This window comes from Sceloporus occidentalis, unplaced genomic scaffold, assembly GCF_023333645.1.
Source record: "Sceloporus occidentalis isolate IW3139 unplaced genomic scaffold, rSceOcc1.0.p SCAF_1, whole genome shotgun sequence".
NCBI lineage: Eukaryota > Metazoa > Chordata > Lepidosauria > Squamata > Phrynosomatidae > Sceloporus > Sceloporus occidentalis.
This window is the reverse complement of record NW_028316981.1, coordinates 210049497-210072797: the sequence shown is the minus strand read 5'-3', so window position 1 is coordinate 210072797 and position 23301 is coordinate 210049497. Positions and strand designations below refer to the sequence as shown.

Below are 23301 nucleotides of genomic sequence, written 5' to 3'. Positions count from 1 at the left end.
TAAGGGCATATTATCTACACTACAATTTAATACTCCCTTTTAAAATATCCCAAGATTTCTCATGGCCTTCCTGCAAAAATCTTGGTAACTGTAGACTGGTGTAGTGCTAAGATCTGTTTGCTAAGTACCCCTCATACATACATTTCTCAGAATTCTTGGGAGAATTTAAAGGGATTTTTTTAAAAACAAACAAACCCTAGATTAAATCTAGCTCAGCCTGGAGGTTAAGGCATAGTATTCATTGAAAAAGTGAGATTAACCTCAGACTGAGGAGACCCCAGTTCAACTCTTCCTTGAGTCATTAAACTCCATTTTTGACCTTTCAGCCTACTTCACAAGGTTGAAATGAAGATAAACTGGAGCAACGCCATGGTGCTACCTTGAGGTCTTTGGAATAAAGGCATGAAAATAATGGAATAAATTTTAAAAATGTAACCTCCGACTTCATGGCTAGGGATTGCCCATTGTCTGATCATCATTTCATCTCTTTTTGCCCTTGCCCATAATCCACCTCTTTAATTGCCCAACGCCGCTTTCGTGACATTAATTCTATTGATCCTGTGACTTTTGGCCAGGCTCTGGATTCTTCTTTATCTTCCTTAAAACTTGGAGACTCCACGGATTCAGCGACCTCCTTACTCAACTCTATCTTATCCGCAACCCTTGATAGTTTTTTTTCCCTTTACTGATATGTGCAACCTCTTCTAATAAGACACAGCCCTGGCTCACTCCCATCATTCAGTTTCTCCATTCTTGTTCTCAAGCTGCTGAACAGTTGTGGGGAAAGACCAGGGAATTGGCTGATTTTATTCATTATATGTTTAGTGTTTTTTCCTTTTTCACGCCTCCTTGGCAAAACAGAATTATTATAAATATGTGATTGAGGCTAATGACCGGTGGCCACAGCGTCTTTTCTCCACATTCGATTCTCTACTAAAACCTTCTTCTTTGTTGGTTCTGCACTCATTTTCACCCACTGATTTTGCCAATTATTTTATTACTAAGATTGAAAAAAATCTGTTCTAATCTTGATTCCCTCCATTTTTCTTTTACGCCAGCAACTCAATCACCTATAATTTGAACATTCTCTGCTTTTTCTTGTTTCATTGGGTGAATTCCGACCTGCCCTCTTGATCTGCTTTTTTCTCATCTTTTGATTTCTGTTGCCCCTTTTATTTTATCTTCTCTTTATACTATCAACCTTCCTATCTCTAATGGCTCCTTCCCTTCTGCCTTTAAGTATGCTTTAATTGTGCCAATCTTGAAAAAGCCTTTTCTTGATCCATCTTCTCTCTCTCGAGCCATCCGCATATCTCACTTCTTCCTTTTCTATCTAAGATTTTAGAACATGTTGTTTATTTTCACTGCTTGGAGTTTCTTACTGCTAATTCTACTCTTGATCCTTTTCAGTCTGGCTTTCACCCACTGCATTTGACCGAGACTGTTCTTACTAAGATCACTGCTGATCTTTTACTGGCTAAATCTAATGGTCTTTATTTTATTCTAGTCTTCCTGGATCTCTCTGCTGCAATTGACTCCAGTGATCATGGTTTCTTTGTGGATTTACTCCAAGACTTGGGTTTTGTGGGATCAGTTTAAAATTGGTTTAAATCCTACCTGTCAAACAGATCTTTTGCAGTTATTACAGGAGGTCAGGTTTTTGCCCCTGTCTCATTAGCTGTTGGAGTTCCTCAGGATTCTGTCTTGGGTCCTTTACTGTTCTCCCTTTATACCATGTTCCTGGGAAATCTTATTAGCTCCTACGGCTTTCACTATCACCTGCACACCGACGACACCCAGCTGTACTTCTCTACCTCTGATATTTCTCCATGTGTTGAGCAATGATTATCATCATGTCTTGCTGCTGTCTCTGAGTGGATGATTCACTAGCGCCTGAAGCTCAACATGGCCAAAACTGAGCTACTTGTCTTCCCACCCAAGCCATCTTTGCAATGTTCTTTGTCAGTTACTGTGAATAATATTTCTATTTTATCTGTCAATGAGGCCCATAGTCTTGGCTTCCTATCTGACTCTTCATTATCATTTACAGATCTAGGCTACATACAAGTCATGCAGATTCTTTCTTTATAATCTCATCAGAATTTGACCATTTCTTTCTGTTTCAAAGGTGAAGACTTTGATGCATGCAGTGGTGATATCACGCCTGGATTATTGCAACTCACTGCTAGTGGGTCTTCCTATTTCCCACTTTAGCTCCCTAATCTCTGTGCAACACTAAGTGGCCAGGATCATCTTCTCTGTTTTGATCATGTTAACCCCCTTGTTGTTATCCCTCCATTAGCTCCCCATTCCTTTCAGAATCTGATATAAAATTCATCTACTGACCTTTAATGCCCTTCATGGCTTGGCTCCCTCTTATTAGTCAATGTTCATCTTTCCTTACTGCCCTCCACATGCATTGAGATCTTATGACACCAGTCTCCTGACCCAGCCAAGGGTCTCCTCTCCTGCTTCTATGCTGCTTCTCATGCCTGGAATCTCCTCCCCATACAATTAAGAACTATTACTTCCTTGGCCAAATTGAAGATACTCTTGTTTAGGGTGCATTCCAAATTACTGGTTGTTAATCTGCTATTTACTTTGTTTTTATTGTATACTAGTTAGTATTATTTTAGAGATATTTTAATCATGTAATGTTGTTGTTGTTTTAGGTTGTACACCACTTTGTAGGTTTTTATTCTTTTTCCCTCTCTTATTTTATTTGACCCTTGCTATGTAAAGCGCTGTGCAAACTTTACAGCACTCTATAAATCAATGTTAATAATAAATAGTAATACTAAATTGTGTTGGGACAATACAGTGCTACTGAAACTTTGTGAACGGGACAAGAGTTGGTTTTCATCAGAGTTAGGGTGGTGGGAGAAAACACTGTACACTAGTGAGTCTTGTCTGCCATAGCAGCAAGATCCTCAATGCTCATTGTCTGGACCACAGCCAACATATTAAACTAGATCTTGGAGGTATGCTGGAAAATCTAGACAAGGTGTTATCAAAAATTACTTTTTCATATAATGTTTGCAAACTCAAAGAGAAAGGTGAAAGAAGTTCCACCCACTTCCAGTCCAGATGATAATGGTTTTTTAAAAATATTTTATCTCCTGCCTTCCCATCCCTACTCCCCAGTATGCACCATCTCTGGTTAATAATGGAGCCATCTGATACCAGGAAAATAAATCTGTCAGCAGTTTTGTCCCATCACCTTCAGCAGGATGCACTGGGACTTATTAAATGCAGGATTCCTCAGTCACACTTATAAAACAACAACATGGTCCCCCTTCATTAGCTGGATTGCAGGAGAGGCTGCTGCAGCCCTGCTCACTTTGGCACAGTACGTCCTCCTTTGCCTTGGGGAAAAGGCTGTTCCTGTTCCATGCAAACTGAATGTTTCTCGCTGCTGCCCTTGCTGAGGTGAAGCATTAGTAAGCATGGGAGCACCTCTCTCTCTCTCTCTCTCAGCAGAAACTCATTCATTTCAGGAGGCTGTAGAGGGCTCCACTTCCTATCAAATCAAAAATCTAGCACTGGAAGGAGCAGTGCAGCTGTGCCAAGAAAGTTCTCAGCCTAGCTCTGTGGTCTCCTTACAGTTAAACTATTCTCCTGCAACAAAAGGAAAGGTATAGGTCTGGGACCTGAACTGAATTTTCAGGTTTGATTCTCGACATTTAATCCTTTTTTAAGACACCATATTTCTGGTTGGCATTATGGAAAAAGAAAACACTTTTGTGGAGGCAGAGGAGATAGAAGAAATTGCAATTGGGCAGCTGGTATGGAAATGTTTGTGACACTTGCCCATGGTCTTTGAAAATACAGATACATATGAAGGTTGCTAGAAATATGTATCCATTCCACTATGGAGGAATGGAAACCTGTGCAATACAGTGGGCCTTTGATATCAAAGATTGGTTTCAGGACCCCCCGTGGATACCAAAATCTATGGATGCTCAAGTCCCATTAAATACAATGGCATAGTAAAATGGTGTCCCTTATATAACATGGCAAAATCAAGGTTTGTTTTTTGGAATTTATATTTTTTTGGAATATTTTCAAGTTGTGGATGGCTGAATTTTGGATAAAGAATCTGTGTATATGGAGGGCCGAGTATACTTAGGTGCATTCAGCAGTAATATGAAATCCATCAACACTGCAAATGCAGCACAATCCTTACATGATCCAGTAAATGAAGTTGGAATCTTGCCTTTGTGCTGTTTAGTGGAAAAAGAGGGACAGAAATATAATCCAGATCCCAACTTTCCCCCTCTGTCACTGATGGGTGGGTTTAGAGAGGTGTATGGTTTGAATATTGAACTAGGACTCTGGGAAACCAGGGTTTAAATCCCCACTCAGCTATGGAAACTCACTGGGTGATCTTGGGTAAGTCACACACTCTCAATCTAAGAGCCCCTTCACATTAGACAATTATAGCATTATGATTCCACTTTAATTTTCATGGCTGCACCCTATGGAATCCAAGGATTTCTAGTTTAGGGAGGCACTAGAGTGCAGTGTCTGACAATTCTAAATATCTAATGAAACTATAAATCCCAGGATTCCATCATATAGAGCCAAAGTTAAAGTTAAAGTAGAGTTAAAGTGTGTAATGTGAAAAGGCCCTAAGAGGAAGGCAAAAGCAAAGAGAACCCTATGATAAGGTCACCATAACAACTTGAAGGCACTTAACAGTAATATCAATATAATATATGGGCAAATCTCAATCCAGTTTGTTTGGTTTCATGTACATAACAATGCTCCTAACACACAGGGTTGTTGTTGTTGTTGTTGTTGTTAGCTGCCCTCGTGTTCTAGTCAGGGAATGAAAACAAATGAAGAAATAGGGAGGCTTTCATACTAAGGAGAGACATAGCAAAAGCAGTCAAAGGATACAACACAAGATCAAACAGCATACAGGAAAAATCCACAAACATCACCATAATACAAATATATGTACCAACCACAGAGACAGAGGAAAATGAAATAGTGAGATTTTATGAAGGAGTCCAGGAAACTGACAACACACCATCAGAGGATGATGTGTTGTCAGTTGATCATAGCAGATTGGAAAGCAAAAGTTGGTAACAAAGAGGCCTTAAAAACAGTTGGAAGATTCTGTTTAGCTACAAAAACAAAGCAGGCAAAGGATGGATTGAATTCTGCAAAGCCAACAATCTGTTCATTGCAAATACCTGTTTCACACAACCACAGAGAAGACTACATACATGGACATTACAAGATGGACAACAAAAGAATTAGATAGACTATATAAATGGAAGAAGAAGCTGGAGAAGTTCTATTCTTGCAGCCAAAACTGACCAGGCGTAGACCGTGGATCGGATCATGGACTACTGATATCAAAAGTTAGAGTAAAGCTGAAGAAGAAAGCAAAAATAGTTAGTATACCAAAATATGATCTGAACAACAGAATTCAGTATCAGCAGAATTCAAGAACATGAAAAACACATTTGTGCTATTAAGCATAATTGACTAGGAACCAGAAGAATTATTGTCAGAAGTCAGGGACATAATAAAGGAAGAATGCAGCAAGATACTTACTGAGGCCAAAAAGAAAGAGAAGACACAATAGAAAACAGACAAAACAGACAAGGTTGCTTTTGCATAATTCAGCAACTCAAATATTAAATGCTATTATTGGGTGTATTTATGAATTGAATAAATTATTGCTCCCTAGACTCTTTGTAACCCACCCCAGAGTCACTGGAGCTGTGGTCCTCCCTAAATTAAGGGACTTGGCCTATTAAATATAGTGAGACCTCCTGAATAAACATGAATAGGATTAGTTTTTTGTGAGTTTTTTGGGCCATGTGGCCATGTTCTAGAACAGTTTATTCCTGATGTTTCACCTGCATTTCTGGCTGGCATCTTCAGAGAATATGATTGCTCAGCAGGTCATTTTACACATGCAAGAGTTCTCTATCCTATTCCTTCTTACACTAATTTGGGGATAATACTGAACTACTTTGTGTGGTGTAGTAGTCTGGGCATTGGACTGTGTCTCTGGAGACCAGGGTTTGAATCCCCACTCAGCCATGGAAATCCTCTGCGTGACTTTGGGCAAGTCATACTCTCTCAGCATTAAGGGAAGACAAGAGCAAACCTCCTCTCTCCGAGAAACAAAACCCTGTGATAGGTTCAGTTTCGTCATCATAAGTCAGAAATGACTTGAAGGCACACAACAAGAACAGCTTAATAAAGATCTATGAGATAATTGATACAAAAATGCTTTAAACATTTTAAATGTGCCAAACAAATGTACAGTGGTGGTAGTCATGGTAGCAGTAGTGGTAGAAAAAGATCCAGATGCCACATGTTAATGCTTCTGCTTGGATATTTTAGCAAACTAATAGGAATACCTGAAAGTTGGAATTCTACACAAATGTACTTGGGAATAATAAAGGAAATAAGTTTGACATTTATAAATGGGGAGTGGGGAGGATCATACTTTGGTTTAAATTTCTAATATCAATGGTTAGTTTAATTCATTTCTACTTCTTTTCATTCCTCTCGTCACCCCAAATATTCTCCTCTCACATTCTTCCTTGCAAAGTCAAAATACTGGCAAGCAAACAAGCTTCTGAAAATCATGTTGTGCCCATAAGCACTCATTAATGGAAGGGATTTCTCAGCCAGGACTCATATACACAGTCATTTCTGACAGCATATAAAGTACCATTAGTATGCCGCCAGTATTAATTACTACTGTAAGGAGTGCTTACTTGACCAAACACCACAGCAGTTACTAACACTGGTAATAACTACTGTGGTTGGTGGGGAACCCAGTGATGTGGCTGGTGATATGAAAATACTGCCAGTGGTAACCATTTCCATAACCATAAAAGCTTAATTACCACCAGTAATTTTGCAATAGAATCATTAATTTCTGTACCTGCAAGCAAGCTGATTCTATCACTTATTATTAACCATACCACTTTCAGCATGCTGTTTTACTTTTACAACTCTCTGGCAGTGGCCTTATGACTTAGGTTGCAAAACAAGATATGCACTCTGGAAGGTTCTCATCAGAGAATGAAGTCAAAGAGGTCAAAGAAATGAACATCCGTTATGACTTCACCACCAGGCCATCTTAGATGCAGGTGTAACTCTTTCTGGGCTCTGGGACCAACCATAATTTAATATTGCAAACAAATTACAATTTAAAACAGCGCAACAATCATATATTAAATTAGGCACATATGCATTTCCCCAAAAGTTCCAAGCATCCAGTGAGGTGCCTGTGAAGGACTTGACTGCAGAACTCTTTTGCCTGTGCAATGGGCCTTTGGTATCTGATGAGGTTTCGTTCCAAGACTCCTCATGGATACCAAAATCTGTGGCTGCTCATGACCGATTATATACAATGACATAGTAAAATGGTGTCCCTTATATAAAATGGCAAAATCAAGGTTTGCCTTTTTGAATTTATATATTTTTGAAATATTTTCTATCCAGGGATAGTTAAATCCATGGATAAAAGATCTGTGGATATGGAGGGCTGAATGTGCTGCTCAAATAGTATTGCAGCATTTGGATGCAAATCTTAAAGCACTTTTCTGCCTGAAGACAGTGCTTAGTCCAAACTGATTGTTTTCCATCCAAGCAGCAGGTGCAAGGCAGTTGCATCATGATTTTTTTTTTATCATGCTAAGACTTAGAAGGCATTTTACAGCTATTCTTTCTTTTGACCATAATGCATTTTCTTATTCAAGATGAAAAGAGCCTCTTCCTTACCCCTGGCATTTCAGCTTCTCTCCAGTTCTCCCTCTCTCTCTGAACCCAACCAGCAAGTACAGACCGTCCCTTATGGTTTCCCCACCCACTGGGCCAAACTGATGCTAACAGGGATTATACAGGTGCTGGAGAAAGTACTCCTGAAGAATACCCACCCATTCCCCATCCACCACAAATGCAATGGAATCTCAAATGAGGTGGCCTCTTGTCTCAGGTACCAATAGATCCCAATTTTGTTGAGCTACAACTCCACCATCACCAGCTAGCATGGCCAACGGCTGATGATGGCAAAGGTATAGAGCTTTTTTTATCCCCACAAAGCCATTTTCTCATTGCATCTCATTTGCTCTCCCTTTGCTCTTGGTCTTTGGATTGTATGCCTCTTCTTTCCTGTGCCACCAAGGTAAGCTCAGTAAGACACTGTGCTAGAAGCATTCTGTTAGTGGCCTGGACTTCCTGTTTCTGCTACACTTGTTACCTTGTGGTTTCCTGAATAGTCCATGTTGTGCTATTTACCTGGTTAAACCACCTGGCCTGGTTTTTCCCTTGAAGTGCAACAGATGAGTATACAAAAACTAACACAATGTTTTGAGGATGAGCTGAGAAGACCTGAGTTCAGCCATGATCTCGCTAGCTTTAGTGTCTCCCCACTATCTATAATACCCCACCACAATGCTAGCCTAGCCACCAGAATTGTGAAGATTATTGGCATCATGTTATTCAGAGAGAAGACCCTTAGATACCTGGGGGAAATTCTTTACAAATTTTGTGATTCAATGGACTAGGAAATTGACCATGCCAAACCTGTACAAATGATGATTAAAAATTAATACACTGAGAAAAGGAACATAAGGATAATTTAAGAAGCACAGAGTAAGGTCACCCTGCAAGCTTCAGGGTGGTTATGGGGATTTGTCCCTAGTCCAAATCCAGCAGGCTTTCAAACAAGGATGGGCAAGCTATGGCTCGTACTGCCTAGATCAGCCCAATTGAGGCAGAATCATAAATAGTGGTGCACACATATGCAAACACCTCAAAATAGCCAGCCAGCATGTGAAGTTACTGTATTTTGTCACTTGCAACAAAAAAATCTTGCACTTGCCTCTTAGAAGTATCCACTAAATGGCAGTAAAAATATACCCATAATAAATCAGAAAACTGAACAATTCTTGCCCATTCACAGCCATATGTCCACCTTTTTCCCCAGACATGTCCTCTTTTTTTTCACAGCTACCATTTCTGTCCAGAGCATTTTTTAAATGTGTGGGTTGTCTTACAAGTTCCTTCATCCAACCCTTGAAACTCAAAAGCAAGCAGTTTTTGCAAGTCTAACTATTGCAAATCTATAGGACAAAACAAACCACCAGATAAGGAGTGTCCAACTACTAAGGATGTGAATTTAACGTTATCACTCTGTGCTGATGGGACTCACATAGGGAGGAATGAGGGGGAAAGGAGAATGGCAGCATGAGCAGCTCTTTTTTAAAAAAGGAGCAACTGTGTGGTATAGAATGGTTGTGGGATTTTCCCTCTCCTCTAGAATACCCACATGGTTATCTCCCCCACTTTCCCCATCCCTAGGTCATTTTTTTGGGTCCCCTTGAAAGTTTTTCCTACTGCTGCCCTACCTCGCAGGATTGTTATAGGAACCTGCAGTGCTGGATTAGTGGATGAGCAGGCATGATGGATGGGGCCAGATTATGCTGGGATAATCCAATAATCTAATCCCAGATTATGCTGGGATATCGTTTAGGTAAACAGATCAATGGTTAGTAGTATTAAATATTGCTTAATAATAAATTTAAATGGCTTGCTATTTAAATACAATGAAAATTAGGAATTTTTCTGATAGTAATTACCATAGGGAAATTTAACTTCAATTACCCTATGGTAATTGAAGTTAAATTATCCTAGAGTTGTCATAGCAATCGGTGGTCTTAAGTACTATGGATCCTTGGTATCCTCTGGGGTTTGGGCCCTTCATGGATACCAAAATCTGTGGATGCTCAAGTCCCATTATATGCAATGGCACAGTAGAATGGTGTCCCCCCCCCCCTTTTTTTTTTTTTCTTTTAAGAAAAAGCAGATTGAAGTTTGCTTTTTGGATTTTTTTCAGTGTGTGTGTGTGTGTGTGTGTGTGTGTGTGTGTGTGTAACCATGGGTGGTGGAATCTGTGGATCAGAGTCTGTGGATATGGAGGGCCAATTGTAGTCAGTAGTTAAGTGTGTTTCCTTTTTTGCTTTTGAAAATATGGTACATAACTCTGCATAACACATAGAATCGGATACTTGAAGCATACACCACATTGTGACTCATGATAGGAACAGCCCTGCTATAGGTTGCATACAGCCCTTTCAAAAGTCTTCTGCAATACAGTAATATACATGTTTTTAAGAACTGTTATTGTTGCAAATCACAACACTTATTTTTTTTAATAATTTTTATTATTTTTTTAAAAATATATAAAACAAATACTTGAGTTTAACATTAACATAACGCTTTGATCGTTGGAAAAGCGGTTTATAAATATACATTTATTATATTATATATTATAACATAAACATCAGGAGATATCATTCCATATTTTATGGAACACAACCTCCCTAAAATAGTTTAAATTATCATCTACTTCCACCTCCCCAAACCTGTCCAAACAAACAGCCATAGTACATTATTGATTGTCTGTTTGTATGATCAAGTTTACCTGGGACATATCATTCAAAACTTTTACTTAATGAACTATCTATACAAATGTTAACCCTTTAAAGAAATCCTGTTCATGATTTCCACTTTCTTTTACAAAAATCAACAATCTTAGACCATTCTTTATCTACCTTCTCTTTGTCTTTATGTTTTATAAGTGCTGTTAATTTATCCATTTCCATCATTTCCATTAGTTTTAATAACCATTCTTCAATGCAGGGTATTTCAGAGCTTTTCCAGTATTGGGCTATTGTCAATCTTGCAGCGGAAATCAAATATAAAAGTATTCGCCAATGATATTACACTTATGTATATAAGCCTGTAATGCAATTTTGTAATGATTTGTTACTGAAAAGAATAACTATATTCAAAGTTTTTATGTTATTATTTTAGTGAATTGTAATAATAAAAATTATGTTGGAAAAAAAAGTCTTCTGTTCACTCTTTCCCCTAAGTCTGGAAACAGTGGAAGGTGGCAGTAGGAGTCTGAAAAGGGGGCACCAAAAGGTATCAGGAAAAATGAGGTGATAGAAAAGGACAGGAAAGAGAGAGCAGAGATGGCAGAACAGAGAGAGAAAATTGATGGCTCCCCCAACAACTTTGGCTTTGACCACAACAGTTTTATGATCAGACACAGTTCACACCTGAGGAACCACAGCCTTCGATTAAAAATATATTCTCCCTTCCCATGTTTAATGACACCGATTTTCACTTTCTGCTTATGGGGTGGGTGGAATTCCTCTAGTGTGGGCACCACCACGAATCTCCTCTCTCTTAGGCCTACATCTGGTATGAAAGTAGCACACAAGCCATGTTGGTATAGTAAAATGCCCACTACATGCAGATAGCAAACATGCAGTCACATTCTACCAGCTGCTTGGGATAGACATAAGCCATCCTTATATGAAACTGAATTCCTTGACCCCATAATAAGTTCAGTAAATCTTTTTTACTAATGCACATATGACACAGAATGTGGGACCAGATGAGATGTTAGCATACAGAAGCATGGCCAGTGCCCCCAATGTGAATGCATGCCATGAATTGTTGTTGTGTGTCTTCAAGTTGTTTCCAATTTATAGCGGTCATGGAGTTTTCTGAGGCTGAGAGTGTGTGACTTGTCCAAGGTCACCCAGAAGTTTTCCATGACTGAGCAGGGATTCGAACCATGGTTTCCAGAGTTATAGTCTAATGTTGAAACCACTATGCCACACTGGCTCCTATGTCATGAATGCAAATCATCAGTGCTTATGATGGGAATCAATGCTATGTAAGAGTTTTCCCAGTGACAAAAAAAATACACAACAAAACAAAAACCTGCAGTACCTTTACAACTAGGTTTGAGCCAAACATTCAGGATGAGACATAGGTAGGGATGAGGGATCTTTTGTCTTACAGCTGTTTAGGACTTCATCTCCCCCAAATCCCAGCCAGCATGACCAATGATGAAGAATGGTGAGAGCAGAAATCCATAACTAATGGATGGGGTCTGATTTCTTCACTCCCAATTCAGTTTTCTTTTGGAAAGAAATGTCACCCCCCAAAGATGGGGGGACTTGGGGGTTCCCACTAACTGTCAGTGTCTCTTTTAAATGTTGGGGGAATTGTTAGCACAGAGGAGGCCTATGAGAGGTGGTTAACTTACAGGGATCATTTGGGTATATCAGTTCTAACTGCAGAGAGAATCCCATTTCAGTGAATAAAAAGGTTTTATTTAGGAAGGTGCACACAAACATACAGTTGCAATTCAACCTTAAGAATCATACAAGGCAACCTGAAAGAGAGGTATGGAATATTGGATAGCGGAGAATTGGAGGTCAGTGAAGGTGATATTTACCAGTCCTGAAGAGGGATCCATGGAAAAGTAGTGTGTGGCTCAGACGCATCTGAGAGCTACACAGTGAGATCAAAACCCAGGTCTGTTGAACAGTCTGTCTGCAGCAACTATGTGTGTACATCTATGAACAAAGTGGCCATGTGTGGGTGGATACATATATCCTATTTTGCACCCTTGAAGGGTACTTAACATTCCCACATGGGGTAATAAAGGCATTTATGGTTCTCTCATGAAATTGACAAAAGGGGTTAGATCTGTTGGTGGTTTTAATTTCGGACTGACAAAACAGTGATTGAACCTGGGACAATGTCAAGATGGTTGGGCAGAAAAGGTAGCTGAGAACACAACATGGAGCATGTATGATCATATTTGCATTATCATGATAGGACCACAAGAGGATATGCAAAAAGCCTGGGGGAGGATGGAGTGATTAGCAAGTCCATTTAACCTTTATTTAGTACTGTTTAGGTCTTCCCCATTTCTTTGGGCCAGCATGCCTTTCCCATGTGAAATGTCCTAGTTTTCACAGATCACTTCTCCAAGCATGCTGACACTAGATATCCAATATGACCTCCATATTCAGCATGAGGGGCATAGGGTAGGCTAACAGAAACTTCTGGGAAATTTCAAATGAAGTTTTTAAAAGTGTTTTCAATAAAATAGTGACTTTTTTTTAGAGTTGGGTGTGGGTGGGTACATTCACATTCCCCCTCACAAAAGAAGGCTCTCCTTCTGACTTCCTTATCACACTACACTGTTATACAGCACTATGTTCCACTTTAACATCCATGGCAACATTCTATGGAATTCTGGGGAATGTAGTTTTAATGAGACCCAAGAGCTCTCTGATATTCTCAGATGCTTCACCCTAAACTGCAAATTCCAGGAATCCATAGAATGTTGCCATGGCAGTTAAATAGTGCGGTAACAGTGTAGTGTGCTAAGGTTATGAGGACCATATTTGGATCCTGTACAACAAAATATTGGTAGCAGCTGAGGAATTATTGGGCAAAAATGTGTTTGGAAAGGTCCTCACTGGAACTGTGCCTCAAATACAGCTTTTCCTCTAATTTGTTGAAAGTGAATCCTTATCCAGTAGGCATATTGAAACATAACCTCTGCTGTTGACACCATGCACAGGCAAAGAAAAGTGGTGAAGACCTCTTTACACTGTCCCTGAATTTACAAGAGACATGGGGAGTGAAGCTCAGCAATAGAGGTCTACTGTCTGCTCTATCTGTGGAGTGGCATTTGACATGAAAGTAGGGTGAGAGCTGAATTCCACTCCAGCAGGAGGACAGAGTCCTGGGATCCAGCTGGGGCATTTCTAGGCATATCGCCATGCATGGAGGCTTGCAGTACATCATGTGTTTATTTGAGGTATGCCCAGAGAAGCTTTAAACAGCCTGCTCACATCTTTTGGTAGACCTGGAGAGATATGTCAGTCTTCCTCACCCACCGTAGTAGAACTTGGTGAATCCTTCCACAAACCCTCCATGAAAATGTGTGGTCAAGCAATATCCAAGTGTAGTCAAGATGAGAAAAGTTATTAATGAGGAAGAACACACAAACTAGGAGTGGCTACAGCAGTTTGCTTTTGCCTATGCCTACTGGGAAGGGCAAGATGCCCCCTCCTGGAACTTTATCGTACCCATCTTTTTTCACCATTACGGGTACAGAAAGAGGCCGCTCGTGTGTGTGCGTAACCAGCCAAAAATGGATTTTATCGCACACGAAAGCATCCTCCAAAAGGCTCCGTTCTGTCCCTCGGTGCCAAGCCGCCCCCATTCAGTGTTGATGATCTGATCAGAAGTCTTCCAACCGAGGAAAATGGCGCCCATCAGCACTGAACGTGGACGGCTTGGCACCGGGGGACGGAATGGGGCCTTTTGGAGATCGCTTTGGCGTGCGATAAAGTCCATTTTTGGTTGGTTGCATGCGCACACGAGCATCCTCTTCTCTACCTGTAACGGTGAAAAAATCGGGTGCGATAAAGTTCCTGGTCTCCTTTCTCATCTGCTGAGTTAATTAAATACCAACTACTTTTGTACTCTGAAGTAAGTAGAAGACAAAGGAAGAAAGTGGAATGAGGGGAGACAAACTGAGACTTTTTAAAAGCAGCTGAAAATGTAGAACAACAGAAGATTACTCAGGGTTGTCCCTTGTCAAAACAGGAAAGTTGGAGGGTACACTCCCATATCAGTAAATAAATTCATTCCTTACAGAAGTTGAGTTTCAATATTTGCAATGTGTCTGAGAAGAAGCATAAAATGGAGAGGAGAAAGAACAGGGAGCAATTCACAAATATTCTCTCCTTCTCCCTCTGTCCCTTGTTCCACATGCTCCCAACCCACATAATATACAGTGAGCCCTTGTTGAAGCAACTGTAGGATTTTGCAACACAAGGAAGGATGACACAGCGCAGGCTATTTGGTTATTTCCATCACAAAGGTCTACTGGAATCTTACAGACTTCATGGTGGATTAGATGACAGAAGGAGCCCATCTTGCAAAACCTATTCTTTGTCTTAGTCTCAACTAGAACTGGGTGCAGCTTTCTACCTTATTTTAAATAAAAATCGATAACTCGTGAAAAGAAGGTCTGCAATTGTTCATATTTTCTCTTGGCATCAGTGGGATAGTTCTGCAAAAAATCCAAAACATATTTCACTACAGGAATGTCAGCGTTCAGTTTTGTTCTTTTAATGAAAAGGAACAATTCCCAGTTCTCGGGCAGAGGTGCAGTTGAAGGAAGATTTGTTACTTAGGGATTCTGAAAGCAACACCAAACACTTTAGAAGTGGGATTGGATGTACGTTTTTATGGGAAAACAAAAGTTGAATTTCTGTAGAAACAGCTACTAACTCAGAAATTAATGAAGCAGCCATGGGTCCTAATTTGGGGAGAAAAGTGGGGTAATAAAAGTGAGAGGGAGCAATCAGGCAGACCCAGCAACATCAGGGACTGCCTGAAGGAAGAGGCCCCTACCTCCTTAACTGTCATCTTGGCCTCAGAGGGAGCGATCAGGCAGACCCAGCAACATCAGGGACTGCCTGAAGGAAGAGGCCCCTCCCTCCTTAACTGTCATCTCTGCCTCAGAGGGAGCGATCAGGCAGACCCAGCAACAGCGGGGACTGCCTGAAGGAAGAGGCCCCTCCCTCCTTAACTGTCATCTTGCCCTCAGAGGGAGCGATCAGGCAAACCCAGCAACATTGGGGACTGCCTGAAGGAAGAGGCCCCTCCCTCCTTAACTGTCATCTTGGCCTCAGAGGGAGCGATCAGGCAGACCCAGCAACATCAGGGACTGCCTGAAGGAAGAGGCCCCTCCCTCCTCAGCTGTCATCTTGGCCTCAGAGGGAGCGATCAGGCAGACCCAGCAACATCGGGGACTGCCTGAAGGAAGAGGCCCCTCCCTCTTTTAACTGTCATCTTGGCCTCAGAGGGAGCGATCAGGCAGACCCAGCAACATCAGGGACTGCCTGAAGGAAGAGGCCCCTCCCTCCTTAACTGTCATCTCTGCCTCAGAGGGAGCGATCAGGCAGACCCAGCAACAGCGGGGACTGCCTGAAGGAAGAGGCCCCTCCCTCCTTAACTGTCATCTTGGCCTCAGAGGGAGCGATCAGGCAGACCCAGCAACATCAGGGACTGCCTGAAGGAAGAGGCCCCTCCCTCCTCAGCTGTCATCTTGGCCTCAGAGGGAGCGATCAGGCAGACCCAGCAACATCGGGGACTGCCTGAAGGAAGAGGCCCCTCCCTCCCTAACTGTCATCTTGGCCTCAGAGGGAGTGATCAGACAGACCCAGCAACATCGGGGACTGCCTGAAGGAAGAGGCCCCTCCCTCCTCAATTGTCATCTTGGCCTCAGAGGGAGCGATCAGGCAGACCCAGCTTGGCCTCAGAGGGAGCAATCAGGCAGACCCAGCAACATCAGGGACTGCCTGAAGGAAGAGGCCCCTCCCTCCTTAACTGTCATCTTGGCCTCAGAGGGAGCGATCAGGCAGACCCAGCAACATCGGGGACTGCCTGAAGGATGAGAATTCTCCCTCCTTTAACTGTCACATTGTATTTTGTATTGTATTGCAATTTTTTACTGTACACCACTATGATAATTGCGGAATAGTGGTCTATAAATAAAATGTATTATTATTATTATTATTATTATTATTATTATTATTATTATATTAATAACAATGGGCCTGTACAGATGGGCCAAAATAAAGCTGCTTCAAGTCACTTTGGAGGTATGCTGTTTAAATGACACACACATTTTAAGAGGCCAGAAGCTGTGCCAAAGTTGCACTCCAGTCCTTAGACTGGAGCATGGCTTTGGCGCGGCTTCTGGCCTCTTAGGACGCATGCATCATTTAAACAGCATAGTTCCAAAGTGACCTAAAGCAGCTTTGTTTTGGCCTGTCTGTACGGGCTCAATGACAACAGCAGCAGCAGTAGAAGCAACAAGCTTGTCTAGTTTTAAACACTGGAAAAAGAATTGGCAAAGATAATCTACAAGGTGAGCGTAAAAGGGGGAGGGGAAATCCAATTTTTCTGAGTTAGAAGAAGACATCTTAATTTCCCCCCAAATCCAACTGCTTTTAGGAGAGAATTTGTGCTGGAATTGCAGCTTACTTTGTAGCACATCCACCTTTTTTCTTTTCTTTTGCAGTATCCTTTTAGAGCCAAAAATCTGGAAGCAAGTGAATATAAAAATTTATCTTTTCCTAACCGTGCAAATAAATATTTTATTCAGTCATTCATCTTTGACGAATGCACTCTTCAAGCCTCCGATTTTCACTTGAGCCTCAGGTAGAGGCCGTAACACCCAGACAACCCATATGAGCTCATGAGATAGACTACAGTTTAATCCAGTTAAAAGACAAATACACTTACCAAAGTAGACTGGTTTTCCACACATGGGACAATATGAAATCATCATCCGTCTTCCTTCAGGCACTGCTCATCAGTCAGCACGGCTTGAATAAACAGTCTGCTGTGCTCTTTAGACTGACAGGAAAACCATGGCTGGGGCAGGGTGGTGATCTGTTCTGCTTTTTCAGTCAGGATGTTGCGGTTGTAAGAAAATGAATACATTGAAGTAGTGACAGAAGGTTGAGGGAATAAGTCATTTCTGGCTGAAACAAAGATGTTGCCACAGGCTTGGCTTCCTGGTCCTGAGCTTGTAAGGCCTCTGCCTCATTTCCCTACCAATTCCCTACCAGTCCATAAAATGCTCACTATTATACAGACGCCAGCACTTCTCTGCCCCTTGTTTGATAGGAACAGGTTGCTGTTATTTTCTAACTTATCCCCACTGTGAGGTATCCTGGCCTTTCCATTCATGGTGCAGAAGGACTGCAAACAGGACCAGGTGAAAACATTCTGCTGTCCACGACCAAAGCAAACAAACCAACAAACCAAACCCAAAACAATCATGGTAGCCCTTCCATTCTATGAGCAAAAGCAGAGTGACTCTTTCTTTAAAACTAGTGATGGGGTTATAGTTTTCACCAAGGCTACAATCAAGGATATAAGAGCACCAAGAGATTGTAGCCTCTTACTTAGGACTATCAAATTAAAAATGGGAGAAGGCTCATGTACCTTTAATGGTTGTGTAGAAGAGGGAATTTCAGTAGGTGTTGCTTGTCATGTAACTTGCTTATCAAGTAACAAGAAATACCTTCTGAAAGTCCCTCTTCTGCAGAACCATTAAAAGTTTTCACTCTGGCAATCTTAGACTTGGAGCTCAGAACAGATTATTCTTCCAACATTCTCTGACCGCTTTCACCATCTGCTATGTTAGTCTGTGGTCAAGCTTTTGCAGGACATTTTCCAGCCTGCAACAAAGGATATGAAGGTCTCCCCTCCCTCCTCACAAGCAAACTGAACTAGTAGACAGTTACAAACAAAAATCCATTGTATTTGTTAAATGGCCAACACAGCTACCCCTGCATGTTTTCTGTATTAGTAGACAGTTAGTCAACACTGACAATAGGATGGTGACTGTGTTCTCCAGCATCAACAGGGATGGAGGACAACCTTGAACATACACAGCTCTGACCCCCAGTAAAGGGAATAACCATGGAATGAGAAGACATGGTTGGGGGTCTTCCCTGAGATGCCCTGAGGCTGCTGTGTCTAATGACAGGATTAGTCTGGGTCTGTTGTAGCAAAAAAACAACAAAGAGCCGCAGGGTATCAAACCAATTTATGATGTCATAATGTTCGTTGGCGAACTAGTGTTGACTTCGTCAGTTACATTATCATCAAACTGCAACTTAAAGTTAGAATTGTACAAGCCACTCTGTTCCCCATCACAATATTTGGATGTGACAGCTGGACAGTGAAGAAAGCAGATAAGAAGAAAATCAATTCATTTGAGATGTGGTGCTGGAGAAGAGTGCTGAGGGTACTGTGGACAGCCAAAAACAAACAAAACTAAATGGGCCCGGTGTTAGGAAGGAACGAATTAGGGGAATTTAATTAGCTCAAAATTATGAGAGGTGTGTCCTAACAATGCACGCAGCAGGATTGTGTCCCTATGTGTATACCAGAGGTCATCTAGTCCAACCCCAAGAAACAGAGACTCCAATGCCAATGAATTGCAATTAAAATATAAACATTTATTAAAGCCACACAACCAAAAAGGGATCACGCACGCACACACACATTCAATGCTAAAGCAAGGAAGGGGAAGAGTTTAGGGGGTAAAGGAGAAAGGATAGAGGCACCGTTGAAATAATTACCTTAGGAGTCTTCTCCAAGTGACAGATGTGAGGGATGTTGGAAAGTGAACATGGCCGCGGGAACGGGGAAAGCAGCGGTGACCGCGGTGGCTAGGAGCTAAGTTCCAGCAGGCTAACTAACAAGAGGCCCGAAAGAGACAGTGGGCTTTGGCTGGCCCAAGTGATTTCAGCAGGATGCAGTGCCCAGAAGATCTCTGGAGCAGTTGCTCAACAGAGTTAGAGGTTTGGAACTTCAGCTCAGAAGCCCAAAGAAGACTGGAATCTGGGTCTTATTTATACTGCGAAACGTATCCTCAGGCTATAGCTACCTGCGGAACAAAAGTCTTGATGGCTATCTATTGACTAAGTCTAAAGTTAAACAATGGATACACAAAAAGGGTCTGCCACTTCTTTGGGAGAAGACCACTATCTAGATGGCTGAGTACTTAATGCCATCAGTAGGAGAGGCAAACTTCCTTTGTCCTCATTCTTTCAGGTTGCCGGCAAAACTGGAAGGGCAACTCCCAGAACTGGTTTTAAAGGTTTAAATCTATCTTTTGCTTATAGCCATGCCTTGCTAGGCTGTCTGGCTACGTGGTCAGCTCGCTTTTGGGATAATGGAGGCTCTGATGGGGTCAGTCAGGGGTCATGATTTTTGATCGCTTGGCATCTAACATTTATATAAATCCAAACTCGATAACACCGGGAATGGATCAATCTGGAAATTTCCCTGGAAGCCAAGATGATCAAACTGAGTCTGTTGTACTTTGGCCACATTATGAGAAGGGATGACTCATTAGAAAAAACAATAATGCTAGGAAAGGTGGAGAGATGTAGAAAGAGAGGAAGATCGCTAGATGGATAGACTCCATTAGAGAGGTTACAAGTATGAATTTACAAGATCTAAGCAGAGCAACAGAGAATAGGGAATCTTGGAGATGTCTCATCCATAGGGTTGCCATGAGTCGGGATTGGGTCAAAGGCGGCTAACAACAACAATAAACTACTAACTGTCCAGAAATTTCATCTTCTAAGCAATAAGAATTTCATTACATGTCAACACCTAGTTGGCTAGCAGTATAATTGTCTTCACTAGGCAGGGGAACTTTACAGACACAGCAGCTTGTCACCTATTTCCATGCACCCTATTTGATAAATAGTCAGCTGTGTTCACCTTATGTGTAAAAGAGCACAGGACAAAGGGTAAAACTGATAAATGGGGTGTTGGTAGATGCCAGGAGGAAGCGAATATCCTAACAAAACAGTGTCCCATCAGTGTCTAGATGTGATTTGCATATGCTGCAGGGAAAGGAGAGAAGCAGCTGGTGACAAAGCTAATGAGCCACAGTTATATAATGAAAATTGGTTTGCTGTCTCAGAGTGTAAAGCTAAAGTAAGGCTAAACTTGAAATATCTTCACTCCTTTTTGCCCCTGTTTTTGATTCCTTTGGGGGATGGCACGGAAATGTATTTATTTCCTCATTTAACAGTGATAATCTAGTTTTAAATCAAAACCAAGATAATATACATTCAGTGAATGCATTCAAAAAGCAGGGTAGAGAGGAAAATTTTAAAAAACAGAGAGGAAGATGAAGAAGAAAGAAACATATAAAACAGATTAGTGCTCTGACCACCCCCATCCTACCTGTAATGAAAAGATAAATAAAAAAAGAAGTATATCTTTCTACAATTACAGATCCAATTAAATGTTCCTACTAATAACCATAGCTACAGTTTATCACATTGTTAGGTTTCTTATTGCTCAAAAGTCTCCTGTCTGTTATTACTGTTGCAGAAAGTAAAGCTACTTAGTTGGAGGGCTAAAGGAGATGAGGCATCAGGGCACTGAAGCTAGTGCTCCTGTATCCTTTGCGGTATTTTGATATTAGCCTTACAGAGGGAAGGGAGCTGGATTGGGACCATGGCACTAGGGGAGAGGGGTTGACACTTTCCATTAGTATCATTTTCCTGATCTAAATATGCTCCCCAGCTGTTGCTCTTTGCTCTACTAGGGAAGCTTATAGGACCTATCCCTTTACCCTAACTGGAAAAGAGCAGCTTGCACAAGAATGGGAATTTAAACTGGGCAAAGAGTATTGGGTTAACTCTTTGCCTTCCCATTGCTATGGTCTTGGTTCGGTTTATCTCTCTCCCCCCACTCCACCAAGGCTGTCTTTAACTTTAAAATAAAATAGTGGACAATCTTGATCATGCCTTCCCACTTTAGTTGTTCCTTTCATGTTGTTGTTGTTATGGTTGTTGTTGTTGTTGTTGTTGTTGTTGTTGTTGTTGTTGTTGTGTGCCTTCAAGTTGTTTCCAACTCATGGCAACCTTAAGGTGAACCTATTATGGGGTTTTCTTGACAAGATTTGTTCAGAGGGGGGTTGCCTTTGTCTTCCTTTAAGACTGAGAGTATGTGACTTGTACAAGGTTACTCAGTGGGTTTCATGGTTGAGAGAGCAACTGAACCCTGGTCGCTAGAGTTGTAGTCCAACACTCAAACCACTTCACCACACTAGCTCTCTATGGCGTTTATCAGACAGGGTCTCTGCCGCGTGGAACTGGGGCTTTTGCGTACTGGGCGATTCAAATTCGCGTGCTAACGCGAATGTACTTTCATGCCTGGCATCGTTGGATGTGCGCCCCTTCTGTGGGGCTTCCAAACTGAGTGCGTACTGGCTCCTCTTTTTGGCATGTGTTGGCGAGTTCACTTAATAAGTGGATTGGCGATATCCGCATTGGGGCTCTGTTCAATCTCAGTGCGAATGGGTCTGGGGTGAATTCCCAGTCCTGAACTCCGTCGCAAGACCCCCAGATTCCAACTCTCCCATGATGCCCTGTTGCAATTTGCCCCACTTTTCCTTCCGGTGGGTCTTTCCTCTTGCTGGTTCCAGGGAAACCGGGGGACGAGTGCTCTTGGCGCAGGGGAAAGGTAAGCTTGCGGTCCTTCCAGGGGTTTTTCTGTAGGTTTGAGCATGTTTCGCTGTTGCAAAGTGGGATTTAAATTTACCCGCTTGTGACGGGGGGGGGGTTCTTCCAATGTTCTTTCTGCTCCTCTCCTTCGGTGTGCAACCCATCCCACCATCCCCTGCCTTCTCCCTGGGACCCATCTGAACCTCTCCTTCTACCTGCCACCGATCCCATCATCCACTGCCTTCTCCCAGGGTGTCCATCTGCACCTCTCCTTCTGCCTGCCACCAATCCCATCATCCACTGCCTTCCCCCAGGGGCCCATCTGAACCTCTCCTTCTGCCTGTACCGATCCCATCATCCACTGCCTTCTCCCAGGGTGTCCATCTGCACCTCTCCTTCTGCCTGCCACCAATCCCATCATCCACTGCCTTCTCCTAGGTCCCCTATCTGCCCCCCTAATTTGACCTGCAACCTTCCCAGAGAAAACCCTTGGACAAGTCACACTCTCTCAGCCTCATAGGATGGAAATGGTGAACCCCATGTGAACAATCCTCCCATAGCTAGCATGTGCATATATATGATCGCTCATAGCTATAGTTATCTACCCGCCTGTAGACCTTCCTGTACATGTATGCGTGTTTCTGGATATGATATCAAGTAATATTTCTTTGTTTGCATTTCTTTTCAGATCCTGCGGCACGCTGGGGATGACATTTCTGGACACTGCAGCATCTGAAGTTGGGATCCCCACTTTTTGCTGGACTTTTTTGCTGGACTTGCTTGGGGGAATACCTTGCCCTGTCTATCCTTGGTGTGTTCTTCCGAACTTCCCCAGCACCAACTTGTACAAAAGCCCGGGATATAAACTGCCGGATATATATGCATACATATATAAATGTATATATACACCACCAGACACAGAGCATATATGATATCATATGTGTGAAGATGATAGATAGATAGATAGATAGATAGATAGATAGATAGATAGATAGACATGGACACATATATACATAGACAAATATATACATACACATTCAGAAATGCACGCACACACCTACAGCAAATTACGTTGTATATATTTCTCCATATATATATATATAAATATATATATACACAGATACATATATATATATATATTTGTACCTACGTGTAATAATAATAATAATAATAATAATAATAATAATAATAATAAGTTTTATTTATAGATTTTATTTATATATATATACACACACTCACACCCATACCCACACTCTCTCACACACACACAGACCCCAACAGATCCAGAATAAGTAGGGGTGTGTGTGTGTGTGTGTGTCTGTTTATATATATATATATATATATATATGCACACAAACACACACAGAGA

General features: G+C 41.6%; 1 protein-coding gene across 1 annotated transcript in view; it reads right to left on the bottom strand.

The window, feature by feature from the left end:
* Positions 1 to 17264, bottom strand: part of LOC149323305 (cysteine-rich protein 1-like) — a 39812-nt gene extending 22548 nt beyond the window's left edge. Inside the window, exon 1 of the mRNA XM_089510822.1 lies at positions 17188 to 17264. Coding sequence (XP_089366948.1) covers positions 17188 to 17233 — 46 coding nt within the window. The 5' untranslated portion in view covers positions 17234 to 17264. The remainder of the gene's footprint in view (positions 1 to 17187) is intronic.
* Between the last annotated feature and the right edge of the window lie 6037 nt (positions 17265 to 23301).